The sequence below is a fragment of the Strongylocentrotus purpuratus genome, unplaced genomic scaffold, assembly GCF_000002235.5.
Source record: "Strongylocentrotus purpuratus isolate Spur 01 unplaced genomic scaffold, Spur_5.0 spur5_scaffold_14, whole genome shotgun sequence".
Taxonomy (NCBI): domain Eukaryota; kingdom Metazoa; phylum Echinodermata; class Echinoidea; order Camarodonta; family Strongylocentrotidae; genus Strongylocentrotus; species Strongylocentrotus purpuratus.
In genome coordinates this window covers 21,794,744-21,811,921 of record NW_022145599.1, presented here as the reverse complement: position 1 = coordinate 21,811,921, position 17,178 = coordinate 21,794,744, and the positions used below count along the sequence as shown (strand labels likewise).

The following is a 17,178-nucleotide window of genomic DNA, read 5'->3' as shown; positions in this document are numbered from 1 at the left end:
TGGGTCGATTGAAAATTTGTAAAAATACATGTATTCTACAGTGACCTATTTTTTACATACCAGTACTGGGATTGCTTTAGTGTGTTGTAGCCTGTAAATGTTTGATAATGTTTACTGATAGTAGCCCTGCTGGACATTTATTCAAATGCGTATTTATGCCATTGTCCATGAGAGATATAAACAGGGCCTAGATGCAGAGGCTAATATCCATCTAGGAATTGTCTGTTTGGAGCCAGAAGGCCAATTGTCTCGTTATATTTTATGCAGATTTAACGCCCTACTGGCTCCAGACAGATGATATGAATATTCATTAACTTGTTATTAGGTATTAGGTACAAGGTATTATTGCCTGTTTAATAGCATCAGCCAATGGTTAAATCACCTGATTCTATATAAATCCATTGTCAAAATGACACTATCTGTACTCTTAAACAAGATAGATTAGACCAAATCAATGGGCTTAGCTAGCTAGCTTGTCAGTCACTTTCCAGGATACAAACATGAGTTCACCTAATCCCCGCTTATCCTACGACCAAATACACTCTCTTGGTGTGCATGTACATGTACACATTTTGTTCTAAATATATATACATGTGTACTATACTTGTAGTTGAAACCTCTGCCATTGTGCCTTGTGCATGCTGAGGGTATACACTCGGTGGGCCTGGGAGATATGTATTTTTGATAGCGAGTCGCCTAGATGTGTTTTGATATTGATCGATGGTGTATATTGTGGATGCAGCTGACACGTTGGGGGCCCCACTTCTGGTCTGTATCGGAGCACGGAGTAGCGCTACGCATGGGAAATGTTTGTATTATTAGAGAGAGGGAGAGGGAGAGACAGAGGGAGAGAGAGAGAGAGAGAAAGAGGAGTTATAGGAGCAGAAGAGAAGCAGAGGGGCTTTAGACAGACTATTAGAAGAATGAGCTGAGTAGAGAGAGAGAGAGAGAGGTAAAAATGGGAAAGAAAAGTTATGGGAGCAGAAGAAAAACAGAGGGGTTGTAAGGGGGAAGCTACAAAGTCAGGACACCCCCTCCAACTCCCCCCCCCCAAAAAAAAAAAAAACCCAAACAAATTGCAGCCACATAAATTAGAGGAGAGAGATAGAGAGCGATAGGAAGAGAGAGAGAGAGAGAGAGAGAGAGAGAAAGAGAGAGGTGACAACAGGAAAGAAGACAAATTGAAAGTTAGAAAATTGACTATTAGAAAATTGTGCAGAAAAACAAGAAATAGAGAGAGAAAGAGAGAGAGAGAGAGAAAGAGAACGTGAGAGAGAGAGAGAGAGAGAGAGAGAGGGGGGGGGAGAGTGAGGGGAGGAGGATAAAAAGTATTAAAGAGGCACACACATACAACCAAAGGGAGAGAGAACCAGTAAGAAGAACAAGGTAAATGATTGATCTAATGAAGATGGGAACTTACCAGTGTAGTTTTCATGCTATATACTGGGATTGTATTATTGTTATACAGTAAATTGTATATCCCAAATTTGAAAATGAAATAATTCGGCCATCTCCTATCTCGAAATGCACATTTAAAATGTTCGCAATTAAAAACGAATGATGGGGAGAAGCAGAACATCAATCAAGCATTCTCTTCCAATCGTCATGCACGGATTAAAATGTGTCAAAGGAGTGCTGTAAATTGAACCATTCTTGGCTAGGGTTGGTGTTTATCACATTCTTAGAGGTAGAAGGTCTCTAAAGTCATGCTGAAGGATATGAGTTTTAAACGCCCTCATGAGATGATCTTCTCAGGTTTAATGTTTATTTTATGCCAACACACAGCTGAGAAGCAGAAGGGCGTTACAGCTTATGTTGAGTGATATGCATTAACGCTCCTCTGGTTGTCAAGCTCTAGATTATGTGCTGAAGTCTAACATCCATCATCTTCTCAGATGCAGCTGAGAGGCAGAAGCGCATTAATCTCACGTTTGAGGTACAGGTTAACGCCCTTCTTGCTGTCTTGGGATGGCGTACTACGGTCTCTAACGGTTTAAATTTCTAATCAAAGCCAGTGAAGCTTAGCTCCTCCTCTTACCCCAGTACATTTGGATTGGGACCGGATATTAGTGGAATAAGGTTACATCCCTTCTTTAACAATCTGTTGAGGTGAGCGTACGCTGGTATGCATATTTCATGCAATCAAAATGGAAATGCAGAAAGAGCTGGGGAGAAAGAGAGCGCTCTGACTGTGTTGTAAATGATGCATGGGGAATTAAGGCGGGAGAGAAGTGGATTTTAAGATGGGGTTTGAAGAGGGATATGAGGGAGGAAAAGATTCGGAGGACAGAGTGTGGGAGTAAGGGAGGGGGGAGAATTAAGGGAGAAAGATGTAAGGAGTGAGAGAAAGAGGGATATAACAGGAATAGAGAGAGAGAGAGGGGGAGGTGGGAGAAGGAGGAAGGGGAGGAGGGAGGGGAAGGGAGGAAGAATACAGTGATAGATTTACAGATTAATTTATCCATTACAAAAGAAGCAGGGCATTTATAGAGTTATATTATCCTTTCTTTACATCCTCCCTCCCTCCCCCTCTCTTTCTCTCTTTTCTATCTCTCTCTCTCCCTCTCTCTCTCCCCTCTCTTTCTCACTCCACTTTAAGGGAGGGGAGGAGGGAGGGGAGGGGGAAGGATACAGTCATAGATTTACAGATTAAATTATCCATTACAAAAGAAGCAGGGCATTTATAAGGGTATATTATCCTTTCTTTACATACTCTCTCCCTCCCTCCCTCTCTCTCCCCCTCTCTTTCTCACTCCACTTTATTAAAGAAAGAAGGACTTTTTAAAGTCACCCTCTATGTTATCCTTTGCCTCTAGCACCTACAATAGGCTACATGCTGTTTATCACGTGATCTTATCCTTGATTAGCTCACTGTCTCCCCCTCTCTCTCTCTTGAGAGTGAGACAGTTTCCTAAATATTTTCATAATCAGCGCTTCATCTTAATATCACCTACCACAAGACAACCGTGTTCAATTTCATTGGGAAGCTGTCGCCATGGTCATTAACGTTCCAATCATGAGATGATGTTTCAAGTGATCTTGTGTAAACAGCATTCCTCTATCTCGGCGAAGACAGCCACTCCCTTTCAAATCATAGAATTGTTTGAAGGAAGTTATAACATGGAGTTCTAGCATAGATCCTGCAGTTTGTGTGTTCTTGATTCTAGTTTTGAAACTGCCTTCAACTTAACTGTTCTAGATCAAGTGCTTAAATCATTCAATACGTTGGCACTTCCATGAAATGTATCGCAGAAGTCTTTTATCAGGTTATTTCATGCAAAATTGAAAAGACCCTTGATTTGATTTGATTTTCTTCTGCATTCATGTAAGTACACTTTTTTTTTTTATATAACAATAGTAATATAAAATAAAATAAGTATTTTTCTGACAGTTAATCATAAATAGGCAAATAACAATTGTTATTTTCAAAATGAAATGATAAACTGTCATAAATACTAAATTTCACCCAAATTATTCCAACTAATCATCATTCCTATATTTAAACTCAACCAACCATCAGAACAACTCTAATATTTTTCTTTTACATTACACAATTGCAATTCGCATCATCTTTAAGATGCCATCTCTAACACTCTATTATCAAGGGGGCAGGGGCTGTGTGTGTATCATTTTGCACGATAGAACTAGTCAGGGGTCACAAGATGCAAGGATGAGCCTCCAGTGGGGAGGGAGGTGGGAGAAAGGAATAATTGAAGCTTCACACGGTCCACAATGATTTCTGCGAGAAAATCACACCTTCGCGAACAGCTCCGATTATCCGTTACTGTTTATAAGTGGGCTGCTTGCATGGAGCCAGGCATAGTACGTCAGTGCCCTGATTGAGAATAATGGCTGACGTGTCTGAAGAGTATCGTGGGGGAGTGCCTGAAAATCATCTTCATGTTCTTTGTAATGTTCTAAAGCCTCGTTGAATAGAACGTTAATCTTTCAACTCATGAAAATATTCACACTATTGAACTATCATAACTATTCATTATTTGTATATTATTTTATTCTGTCTGGCTGCCTATCTGTCTATCTGTCTGTCTGTCTGTCTGTCTATCTAAAATTGAAACAAGACAGATCAGTTTTTAGTGAAACAATATTTTGCCATAGGGCTTCTTCGTGTTATTACCATCTCAGAACTTCATATCTATAGATGCACGTTTGTACGTACATGTACCTACCTGCCTACCTATCATTTTCCCTGTCCACATACATGTACCCTTGCATATCCATAATGTAAATTTATGTTGTTCTTGAGGAATCGGTGTCTTATCTTGTGCATACTATTATGTTCTCTGAAAGAAAAAGATGAACGTGAGCATCAGTTCAGTAAATCACTGACAGGAAAGAAGAGAGCAAGATAAAAAGAGAGAGAGAGAGAGGGGAGGAAAGAGAGAGAGAGAGAGAGGGTGAGAGAGAGAGAGACAGAGAGAGAGAAGAGGGAGGATAGTGCATAGAAAAAAATCTTTATGGCAACAAAAGACTTCACAAAGTTCAAAGTACCTCATGGAGGTCAGCAAGTTTTGTTCCATTTTCTCTGAAACAATTGTAACTACCCCTTGATTCCTAAAGTTCTCTTGCTTGTTTCTCGACCCTGAATTATCATCTCCCCTCCTGATCTCCTTCCATCCCCATCGCCTTCCTCTTCATCTTCCCTTTTATTTGTTGACTCTTTCATGTTTACTTATTTTGCGCCAGGCTCCAAAAAGAGAGAGAGAGCGAGAAAGATAGAGAAAGAGAGGGGAAAGGGAGAGGGAGAGGGTGAGAGAGGGAGAGGGAGACAGAGAGAGAGAGACAAAGAGAGAGACAAAGAAAGAGAGAGAGAGAGAGAGAGAGAGAGAGAGAGACAGAGACAGAGAAGAGGGAGGAGAGTGCATAGAAAAAAATCTTCATGGCAACAAAAGACTTCACAAAGTTTTACTCTACATGTAAGTACATCGTGGAGGTCAGCAAGTTTTGTTCCAATTTCTCTGAAACAATCGTAACTACATGTACACCTTGATTCCTATGAAAGTTCTCCACTTGTCTCTTGACCCTGAAACATCATCTCCCCTCCTGATCTCCTTCCATCCCCATCGCCTTCCTCTTCATCTTCCCTTTCGTTTGTTGCCTCTTTCATGTTTACTTATTTTGCGCCAGGCTTCCAGACTGAATGTGGCATTTGTTGATACAGCTTTCTCTGGCGATGAGCAGCGGTGTGCTTCTCCCCTCCTTGTGTCGACACTCGAGAGGGCATTTGCAATTCCACAAGCATTTATTCAGCCAAGCTGGACACATGCATTCCCAGGCTTTGCTAATGTTGTCATGTCACATCGATGTGTATGCCCCAAGAGAGCAGTGCGCACCTGTCCATTTTCTCCACACATGTTCTTGTCGTTGCTTTTTCTTCCTTGTTACTCCTTGTTTTTGATTGTTTCAAAAGATTTAAAAGCTTTTTCTATTTACATTCTCTGTCTTAACTTCATTTTATCTTTATTTCTTGTGTTTCAACTTGGTTTTGTTTTTTGTCGCTCTCTTTCTCTTGCTCTCTGTCCCTCACTTTCTTTTTTTTTCTTCTTCATTGTAAACTGAGGCTTTCAGTCTGTTTTGCCATTATTCTTTGTCTTTCTAACTCCTAATGAGAACAATGTATGGGCAGGACAGTTGGAATACAATTGCAAAGAATCTCTAGAAATTCCCTCAATCTTATTTTCAGTCCCCTATTTTCCTGTAGACATCGTGATCAGATTATGGAACTGTAATTTTCCCACATTTCAAAAGGTGCACGCCTATTGTTCATTGAAATGATGTCACATTTATGTATTTTTAAAATCTTCACAATCATGTTATTAGCATTTAATATGTAAAACGAGTTATGGCTTCATTATAACGTACAAGTACACATTTCACAGTGTCTCCAAATCAAGGTATTACATGAGTACACGTCAGATTTACAAGTAAAAAGTTCTATTATTTAGAATCAAGTTGAGTAATTTGACTTTGATAAAGTAGTTTTTCTCGTGATTTAAAGATACAGTTCCTACTAGTTATGCAGTTGCACTGTGAAAACAAATTCTGGAAGCAATTGAGAACTTATAAGGAAGTACACATGAGAGTTGATCTATACAGAAGGTTTGGCTTGATTGCGCTGAAGAGAAAGTGACACAGTCTTACCGAAAATCAACTTAATTACACACAGTAATTGGTATATGGGACTATTAATGCATGTTGCATTTCTGATTTTATATTTGGATATGAGGGCCACTAAAGAGCAATCCTTTTCTTCTTCAAGAAATTACGTAAGACAAATGGGAGAAAGCTCGCAAATTATTTTGTCATCTTTACCAGAACTCAAGTTTCTCTTCAAAGCAACTATGTACTGTACTCGTATGTGCATGAACCAAGAAATAATTTGTAGTGTTTGTAATTTGCTCTACATGTGATAGGTTTTTTTCATGAAACACCCAGCAGAAGTGATAAAGACTGAAGAGTTAAGCCATTGAACTGAATACCCTTAAAGATGGCAATGAGCCGAGTTGTAGGTCACTAGTTATTAAGAGTCCAGTTACATGATCCTCTAACCATACCAACCGATATACTGGGTTGACCTTGAGCAGTCACACTCTTAGCCTCATCAATTTTTCACCTTTTTCAACCAACACACCAACATGAAAATAATGGGAGAAGAAAAAAAAAACACGAAACAAAGTTACAAGTATAATCTCATGCTCCATCCACAGCAAATGCTGAGCACTGCCCCAGAACATGGAGGATATAGAGGCCGTTTCCATTTCAATTTTCATGCACTGGAATATATATTGATTGAAACGTTAGCATGAAATCATATATTTTTAAAGAACGCCTCCTGTGGAAGTAAAAAGCGCCCATGCACGCGAGCCGCCCCCCCCCCCCCCCCCCCCCTTGGAGCATCAGAGCTAGGTAGGTGTGTGGCACAGTTTCTCCCCCACCCACCCGGCTGCCTTCCACCTTTTCTTTCACCGCTTTTCCCCCTCGTACGCAACCGCTTATTGATTTCGGCAGTCCTTAATGCCATTATGGAGGTGCTACAGAGCAAATGCTGCCACAGAAAAGCGAAATCGGATCTTGAGTCAAGTATGTCGGTTCAGGTAAACCTCTGATGCCTTCTTTAGGCTCGTCTTATGATGTGTATATTTGTAGGGAAACTTAGGGAGACAGGGAGAAAGTGTGAAAGAGAGCAGAAGGCAGACAAAGAGAAAGAGAGAGAGAAAGAGAGAGAGAGAGAGAGAGAGAAAAGATATAAAGAGTGAGAGGAGCAAAGGAGAATGGAATGTTACTCTAAAGCAATAAAGGGAGAGAGAGGGAGATGGAGGTGAAGAAAGAGAGAGAGAGAAATTGAACCCACAATCATGAAAGAGTGAGAGAGAGAGAGAGAGAGAGAGAGCCGTGCACCAAAGAGATAAAGAGAGAGAGCGACTGTGCACACTTGTGATATAGAGAAAGTGAAAGAGAGAGCAAGAGAGAGAGAGAGAGAGAGCGAACGAGAAGAATAGAAAGAGGGATGAAGAGACAGGAAGAAAAATGAGAGGAAATAGAGCAAGAAGCAGTTTATAGAAAGTGATGCCTCTTTTATTATAGCAGACAATAGAAAATAAAAGAATGTTCCCCAAAACTTAGTTTTTAAAATTATAGACATAGACATGTCTTCAGGGGGTTCTGAAAGTCTATATACAAGTACATTTCCTGGGATCATGTTTCATAAGAAGCTTGAAACATAATGGTTTGATCAGACCAGAGCTTCATACTATGGCAGGTGAGTCCCCCAGAGCTCAATTCTTGACCGAAAATTGGTTCAGCGTCACCCTGCACTTGTTTACCGACATTCTTGGCACCATCTGACTGCAAATAAGATTGAGGGCATTTTATTTGAGATTTATTTTCAGCCCAAACACCATGGAAATATGTATCATATTTTGTTATTTTTAGTTGGTGCTTTAACCTGTATATTAAGCCCAAGAGAAAATCCACTTAAATCCATGCCCTACTTGTTTTTCTAATTTATATCAGAATCATCTAGGATGCACATTATTAGCATTGCATATATGCCGTTGGCAAGCAATTATTTATAGTCACCGAATCGCGAGAGCAACACGCTGCTCAAACATTCATGTGTATTAATAAAGCAGTATGCATCAAAAGCACATTGATACTACACATACATGTACAGACGAAGCAGCGCTCTAGTGTGCAGTAGAAACACTTGTCAGCCATGATACAGAACATAGGGTCTGAGATAGAAGACTATAAAGAGACTGAAGTCCATAGGCCCTGTAGTGCAGCTGCTCCTAACACAGCCAGGGACTGACAGAGCTATGCTTAGCTCAAGACTCTGCTGAATCGTGTTAAAGAGAAGGTTGAGTTCTGGGAAAAGGTGAAAAATAATTTGTGAGCGTTACTCATTCTTATTATGCAAGTGTGGAAGAACATCAGATTAGACATGTTCCCTGAATAGCATGGCTCTTCAAATGCCTTCATATTCTAAACATGCATGTAACATCGTAAAAATTGGGGGGGGGGGGCGGCTTTTTACGCCACATGTTCGTGTAGTCCCATATACATCTTTCTGTGTACAGTGTTTGTAACTTAACTAAGACTTGGCCAAATTTCTTATCATTTTGATGATTCCAGAACCTTGCAATACACACAAATTCTTATATGCTAGATGATCAACCTTTTCTGGTCCGTTCTACACTGTTTCTTTCACAATGCAATTGCATGACCAGAACTCAACTTCATCTTTAAGGTCAATTTAGAGTCTGTGCCTACAGGCTAGGCCTAGGCAGTGCCATTGATTAGGAGAGTTTGGTCACAACATGGCATATATTCTTTTGTTTTGTACTTGCCCAACAAAGCAATAGTCGCCATATTGTGACCAAGTCAAACCGGGTTGGTCAAACTCTGTGTATAGATGGCTCTGGGCCTAGGCATGACACGCCCCCTTGAAACAACAGGACATGTGGGTACATCCATGGACATGGAACATCCCCCACAACCACTGGCTCTTCAATTCTCATATTTCATCTCATATTTCATCTCATAGTGTAATTCATACCACACATGCTGGCACTGTCTCTTAATTGAAGCTAATCAACACGTCTCAGTGGCTGATCATATTTGTATTAGAAGCTAGTGGTGTAACGTGGTACCACAACAGGCTATATAGATACACTACAGGGCAGCTTTTCATGAAACTGTCATAAGTACAAGTTCACCGACATCCCTATTGAAATGTGTGTTCAATGGGATTTTGGCAAAGTTGTACTTACGACAGTTTTGTGAGACGCTGCCCAGGCATCCATCTTTATGTATGAATCTATAAACCGCCGTTGAGAGCCAATAGGGCATTGACTCTTAATACAGTTGTAGTAATTTTGCATACATGTACAATCACCAAAATGTTTCCATGTTTTGTATCGTATTTCTCTTCTTTGTAAATTTTGTCTGAGCCTTTATTGTACATGTGAGCAAATCAAATATCCATGTTGAATGACATTTAACAAATAAATACATTTGAATTTGAATTTATTAACAACAACACATCACAATAATGACAGTACAGTAATGGTTTTAAAACAATATTTTTAGACATACATCTGCATACTATTAAATGTACCAAAGATATACGTAAATATGTATATTACTTTATTTAAGTGAAGTTGTTAATGGGAACTAGAAGTTAGCACAAGTGCTAGTCGAGCCTAGTTCCATTCTTTGGCAAGATTTTTTTCTGTTAATTTGTTTTTACATATGAATGTAAAACTTGTTTGTTTTGTATTTACATATATACAACAAAATAATACAGTATCATATAACTTTTTTACATACTAAAATGAAAAGAAAGAAAAAAGAAAAAAGAAAAATATTATGAATTGAATTATGATTTATTAGTCAACACCCTTCTGACTCTCAATAGGTGATGTTAACATGGTTTTGTATTGTAATCCTATATATATAAATGTAATGTAGCTATTGTGATTCGTCATGCTTTTCTTGGATGCTTAGGTAAACTTAGAGTTGCATGTGTAGATGTTCAACTTTGTGTACAAGCTATTCCTTTCAGATTTTGCTTTAAATTATCAATGTTACCCAAAGAAGCAATAACTTTATTCTCTCATCCCCTCTCTTTATCTTAAATATCTCTTTCTCTCTCTCACTCTCTTTTTTCTTCTCTCTCTCTCTCTCTCTCTCTCTCTCTCTTACCCTTCTTTTTTCTTCTCTTTCTCTCTCTTACCCTCTTTTTCTTCTCTTTCTCTCTCCCTCCCACACACACACGCACCCACACTCTCACACTCCTGTCTCTTCTTCATTAGTTTTCCTCTGGTCCTTGTATCACCCAAGCTTGCCCAGTACAAACTGCCATTTTTCTCTTTCTCTCTTTCTTCTCTCTCTCTCTCTCTCTCTCTCTCTCTCTCTCTCTGCATGACCCTCTTAATCACTTTCTTCTCTTTCTCTCTTTCTTCTCTTTCTCTCTCTCTCTCTCTCTCTCTCCCTCCCTCCCTCTCTCTCTCTCTCTCTGCATGACCCTCTTAATCACTTTCTTCTCTTTCTCTCTTTCTTCTCTTTCTCTCTCTCTCTCTCTCCCTCTCTCTCTCTCTCTCTTTCTCTCTCTCTCTCTCTCTCTCTCTCTCTCTCTCTGCATGACCCTCTTAATCACTTTCTTCTCTTGTCTGTATATCCCTTCCTATCAGACTAATCTGACAAACGGCCCTCCTTCCTTCCTTTCCCCCTCGCAAGTTTGCATCACTCCCATCTACCATAGATATATCATCCAAACCGAAGACCATTATCCCGGTATGATTGCCTCCCATCAATTCCAGTTTGCCCAATAACCAGCGCAAGCCAGGACCAGACAGTCACGTTAATTTCTCCAAATTGGCCAGCAGGCTTTAAGCCTCACGTACAACTGTCATACCCCCCTTTCACACTGCTGAAATTCATCATATGGCTGTATGAAATCCATATATATTTCTCTTTTCTAATAGTCATACATTAAGTTATTGTACATGTACAGTGTATATCTTCTTTCTGGGGCTAGAAGGGCATTTACTGTGTATATTAAAATGTTATGAATTAACACACTTCGGGCTCCAAGCAGACGATATATTTATGCATGTTTGCGCATCATAATAGAACCACATAACATAGCTATACAAAGTCTTTTCTCATTTAAAAGTTGTATCATACAGAACCATATAACTGTGAGGGGCCCTTATACCATTTAACTGTAACTTGCCTCTTCAAAAATAGTTTCTTCATACATTTGTTCATACACATGTACGTTTCTTCTTGCGTTTCTTTATGTGATGTTATCCAATTTGTTCACACCCTTTTGCTATGCGACGATTCTTTATACGATGTTTCTGTATACTAGTGTTGTATACATTTTTTCTAGTCTGAACAAGCCATCCTTATACCATACAGCGCTTCATGGCATGGGCAAGGCTTTTTGCTTCAAGGCTGAAATAATACTGGGGTGCACATCATTTTTTTGACATTTTCCAACCAAATTGAAATGTTCAACTTGATATTGAGAATGACGAAGTCATCCGTGTCACCCATGCAACGTGCAATAGCGAGGGGCCAGATACTTTATTTGGGGGCTTGTTTGAGAAATGTCTTCTCTGTCCCTGTATGGGGTAAACAATTATTTTGTTTTATTTAATATATCATCTGCTGATCGAATGCAATTTTAAATAAATCCTTGTCGTAATGCTTTTTCTTGCCGTTGGCAGACATCATAAAATTCATTTTTGTCTGGCCCTCTTGAGCTGTATGGAGAAAGAGGTGAAATGTGAAATAAGCTAAATGTCTGTTGAACCAAGTGGCTTCAGTTTCTACTTGGTATCTTGTATAAATATGTTGTGTTTTTTTAAGAAACAAATCTATGTATCAAACTCTAAAAATGCATGTTTCCAGTTTATATGGAATCGATTGTTTGTTGTCTTTATTGATCGTTCATAAAGTATTAAGTGATTTTGTTTTCATTGTCTTTAAGATGAATAAATGTTTAGGTTGCCACAAATGCTAATGCTTTTCCACTTATATGCCACTATAATGAAAGATTGGGATATTTTCAAAATGCCATTTTTTTTCCAAATTTGTTTTTTTCAAAACTCTTAAACACATTTCAATTTAAAAAAGAAAGAAAAAATCTGTAGATAGGTGATACCAATTTGTGTATTTTGAGCTGCTTTTGTTATACATGCATTGATGAATTACTCCAAGAAAGAGTACCGTAGTTGTATACATGTACATCATCAAAATATCTAGTCATTGGAGAAACACCCTCATATTACCTGTTAGCAATTGACTATAAAAACATCAATTTTAATAACTGTTTTCTCTCCCTCTTTCATTTTTTCTTGATACAGTGTGCAGTTTTGTAGTCCATAAGCGCTGTCATGAATTTGTCACTTTCATGTGCCCAGGAATTGACCATGGGGCTGATACTGATGTAAGTACAAGACACTTTCACTTTCACTTCTAAGATGTTCAACAACTTTTTTTCTATAAGTACAACTTTATTAGGGCTGGGGGTGTTTCACAAAGATCCTAAGTCAAACTTAACTTCAAGTGGGACTTAAAACATTATGGAGAGCCATTTGTAGCCTCAAAATAAAATATATTCGAAAGCGACAATTCAAGTATTTTAGACTGTTATGAATTCCACATTAAGAACATGAAATATTTACTTGATAATTAAAAATACGGAAGATTTGAATCAACATTTTATGCCTTTAAAATAACTTTTACAAAAAGATGCTCATGGCTTTCCATAATTGTTAAGTCTAACTTAGAGATAAGTTCAACTTAGGATCTTTGTGAACCCCCCCCCCCCCCCTGATTGTACTGGATGTGGACAGTTCTGCTTTCATTTGGTACATCCAGTGATCTTGATGAATGGATCACAGTATTACATGTACATGGGTGAACCCCATAACTTTGTCATGAATTTGTTACTTAATATGCCCTGATGTAAGTACCAAACACTTGAAGACTGTATTCAGGCAAATCTTGATATTCAAACACTTTGATGGATATATTGTTGTATCCCAACAAATTTAAGTAGTGCTGTGAATTGTGATTGTTACAGTGTACATTGTAGGACCAGGCCTTATGGTTAAGCATCCTGAAGGGCCAGACAACAGTATATAGTCTTATTATGCACCAGCTGCTAATCAAATGTATAACAAGTCACCTGTTTAAGTGGTCATTTTAAATTGATGTTTTTGACCCCTGACTATACCATCAACATTTTGAAGTGATATTGTTGAGATGGGTTTTGATATATTGTGTTTACAATCATTAAAATATATACTTGTCCCTGTTGTAGTGCTTTTCCACAGATAGTTTCTGATCAATTAATGATATAATGAGATGTTTACTGAAATGAAATTGATAGTTAGTAGGAGACCAGCCTGTAGGTCCCGTGACCAATCTCTGGGAACAAAGGTTTGAAAGTGTTTTTGTGTTCCCTGATGAATACCGAACAATTTTGACTTGGGCTGCCCCCTTGAAAATCCCGGGCATTCTTGTGAGGGGTCAACAAAGGTCATACAGGGTAGAAATTCAAATATATTCAAATCGTGTCGATATGCATATCAAATTACTTGTCTGGTCATGAGGATTCTAAAAATGTATAGTTTGCTATACCTCCGACCTTAAATGAGGGCGCTGTGGTCAAAAACGTTGAAAGGTCAACACACTTTTGACTGGTGGTCAAATTCACCAACACAGTTAACCTTATCAAATTGCATATCAAATTACTCGTCTGGTCATGAGGATTCCAAAAATGTATATATTTTTATACCTCCGACCTTAAATGAGGGCGCTATGGTCAAAAAGGTTAATGCACTTTAGACTGGTGGTCAAATTCACCAACACAGTTAACATTGTCCGATTCTAATGATTTTAGTGTCTAATAATATGTTTACTGACATGGCAGATTCAACTATACAACTTTCAAAAGTAAAATTGCTTACCTTGACCATGAACATTCAAAATGGCTGCCTTTTCGTTGACAAAAATTTAACAACTTCTTATCCATGGGTTTGGGGGGAATTTCAAGGTTATGGCAACCACTTTTGATCTAAACGTTGCTTAGTTGAATTTGATACGTCAGAAAACATATTATTAGACACTAAAATCATTAGAATCGGACAATGTTAACTGTGTTGGTGAATTTGACCACCAGTCTAAAGTGCATTGACCTTTTTGACCATAACGCCCTCATTTAAGGTCGGAGGTATAAAAATATATACATTTTTGGAATCCTCATGACCAGACGAGTAATTTGATATGCAATTTGATAAGTTTAACTGTGTTGGTGAATTTGACCACCAGTCAAAAGTGTGTTGACCTTTCAACGTTTTTTACCATAGCGCCCTCATTTAAGGTCGGAGGTATAGCAAACTATACATTTTTAGAATCCGCATGACCAGACGATTAATTTGATATGCATATCGACACGATTTGAATATATTTGAATTTCTACCCTGTATGACCTTTGTTGACCCCTCACATAAATGCCCGGGATTTTCAAGGGGGCAGCCCAAGTCAAAATTGTTCGGTATTCATCAGGGAACACAAAAACACTTTCAAACCTTTGTTCCCAGAGATTGGTCACGGGACCTACAGGCTGGTCTCCTACTAAGTCCCTCCCTCCTTTTCCACAAGTTTCTCTTGGGTGTAGGGGCAAGTGTATTTGATTAATGTTGAGCTTACATAAGGAAAGACTCTAATAGTGCATTGACATTTCAACTGCAGACCGTTTTTGTTTTGTTTTTAAATCAAAACACATTTTAGATGCTGCTTGTAAGTATCGGCTTTCATGGTGATGTAGATATACAGTAGGGTTGCGGGTGCACCATGTGAGAGAGAGAGAGAGGGAGGATTGAGGGGTCCTGAAAAGGACTCTGTGTAATCTTTCTTGAGGGTGTGTAGTCCTGAAAAGAACTGTTGGTATCTAGTCTTGAAAAAGACTCTTGGTTATCTTTCTTAGCTTATACTTCTAAGGAGAACTATAGCGCTTGGAGAGGATGAGTGGCGGGAGTATTCAGGAGTATACCTCAGGACTATACCAACAGTCCTTTTCAGGACCCCTCAATCCTCCCTCTCTCTCTCTCACATGGTGCACCCGCAAGCCTACTGTATAAAACACATTTTGTTTGATTGCTTTAAAGTTTGGATGAAAGTTTGCTAAACCTAGCAACATGTTTATATGAACCCTGCATTCTGAACATTAATATACAATATAATGCTAAACTTTCTTTTTATTACCCTGCAGAAAAGAAAAAGTATCCATGATGAAGAACTTTTTATCAAAAAGCATAATCTTTGACTGTGATTCATGCTTATTTACTCTGTAAAAGTTAAGAAACCTAAAGTCACATTGTAAAACATGCATCTAGACTATTAAAGTAGTCTTTTTCAAAGTACATGTATAGCCCGAGAACGAACAGGAATATACAAGCAACAATAAAGATTGAAACAGAGAAGAATTATGCATTTCTTAAGAGAATAGATTGGGTAATGGTAGCATATCAAATGTATACTAATACAGGGCCCTATGAATGTCAATTATGTTGTTCCTATGTTCATATGTTGAAGATTGTTCATGTGCATATAAACAATTATCCTATATGGACAATAAAGAAATGAAATGAAAATGAAATGAAATCAAGCAACTTTTAACCGAATAAAAAAAGAGGCAGTTTAGTAGGAGAGGAGCCATCATAAGCACATTTAGAGCAGAAACACCATGAATACATCAAGCAAATGGTCCATTGCACAAGCGTTCATGTAAGAACTATTGCAGACATATTAAACAGATTGGTAATGTGTTCTCCATGCATACAAACATGCCCTGTCTGGCCAATCAAGGTTATATTGCAGTTTTAGATTGCTTATTTAAAGAGAAGTCTTTACGCTTAAAGGAAAAGGATTTATTTTTATTTTTAAAGCTTATCTGCTTTCATGTGGAAAACAAATTGCTGTGCAAGCTACTGAAAGTTTGCTTGCTCTTGCTTTTGTATGCCAAATCCAAAATCATTATGTGAAAATATACAACTGCAAGACCATTAATTTGAGTAATATGACCTAGTGTCACATATGTGATTATAGTGTAATTTAGTAGAGCCTCTCAAACAAACCAATTTACTCTCTGTAATTTCCTGATGATGTATTCACCTCTATTTGTTGCTGTATATTCCCATTGCCCTTTAAATCAGGTATCATAAAATTCAACTTTCATTTCGTCTGAGGTTTTTTATATATGTGACCAGCAATTACTTGTTAAATCATCTCATCCAATCATTTGGCAAGACATTAATCTACATTCATTTGGTGCCCTTGTAACACACTTCATTAAATTTGGATGTGATTGAACACTAGCTCTGTACATACATGTACATTGATGTACCATACATGCACGGATTTGAGTCAATTCACTTGTACAGTATTACTCCCCAGGGAGTGGAAAATGTGCATACATTGTGACACAATGTGTTGCGGATAAGCCTGAATCTAATGACCGGGGTAATAATATGTGCTGCGACTAGAAACAAAGTATTAGGCGCATTATAAATGTGAGATATAATTATTATTATTATTATACTGTATTGTACTGTCATTTGATGCATTTAAAAACAAAAACAAAACGTTGGCGGCATGTAACTTTTGTGAATCCTCGCGAAATTTGCAAAAGTTTCATGCCAGCAGAACTGTCATGTTTTACAGTAACCTGTTGTTAGTAGTGCATGCCTGAGGAGTGTTTGTATGGTCAGGAGGTTATGGGTTAATCCATGTGGAACATATCTGTAGGCTATCTTCAGTAGATCTGAACTCACTGCAGTGTTCAACCCATAGCTCATGCCTCAGTGCTGCAAGTGCTGTACCGGTAGTTGCTTCAGTTCACTTGAAATTGAAAATATTTCCATATAGCCCTTCATTCATAGAAGTACACAGAGCATGACAGGTCAAGCTGTGCGAAGAGTATATGTATGTGTTGCCAAGTTTTGTAGTTCAGTTCAGTTAAGACTCATTTCATCTCTAGTAGATCTTTATCAACATGCTCAGTATGTTAAAAAAAAAAACAGTGTCTTGATTATATCTTATATCTTGCCATTTTTTTGTGTTTTGTAATTCCTTTAACTT

General features: G+C 38.2%; 1 protein-coding gene across 1 annotated transcript in view; it reads left to right on the top strand.

Annotated features, from left to right (window-relative positions):
• Window positions 1–12,553, top strand: part of LOC764308 (protein kinase C) — a 45,069-nt gene extending 32,516 nt beyond the window's left edge. The window contains exon 3 of the mRNA XM_011669247.2: window positions 12,396–12,553. Coding sequence (XP_011667549.1) covers window positions 12,396–12,511 — 116 coding nt within the window. The 3' untranslated portion in view covers window positions 12,512–12,553. The remainder of the gene's footprint in view (window positions 1–12,395) is intronic.
• The last annotated feature ends 4,625 nt before the right edge of the window (window positions 12,554–17,178 follow it).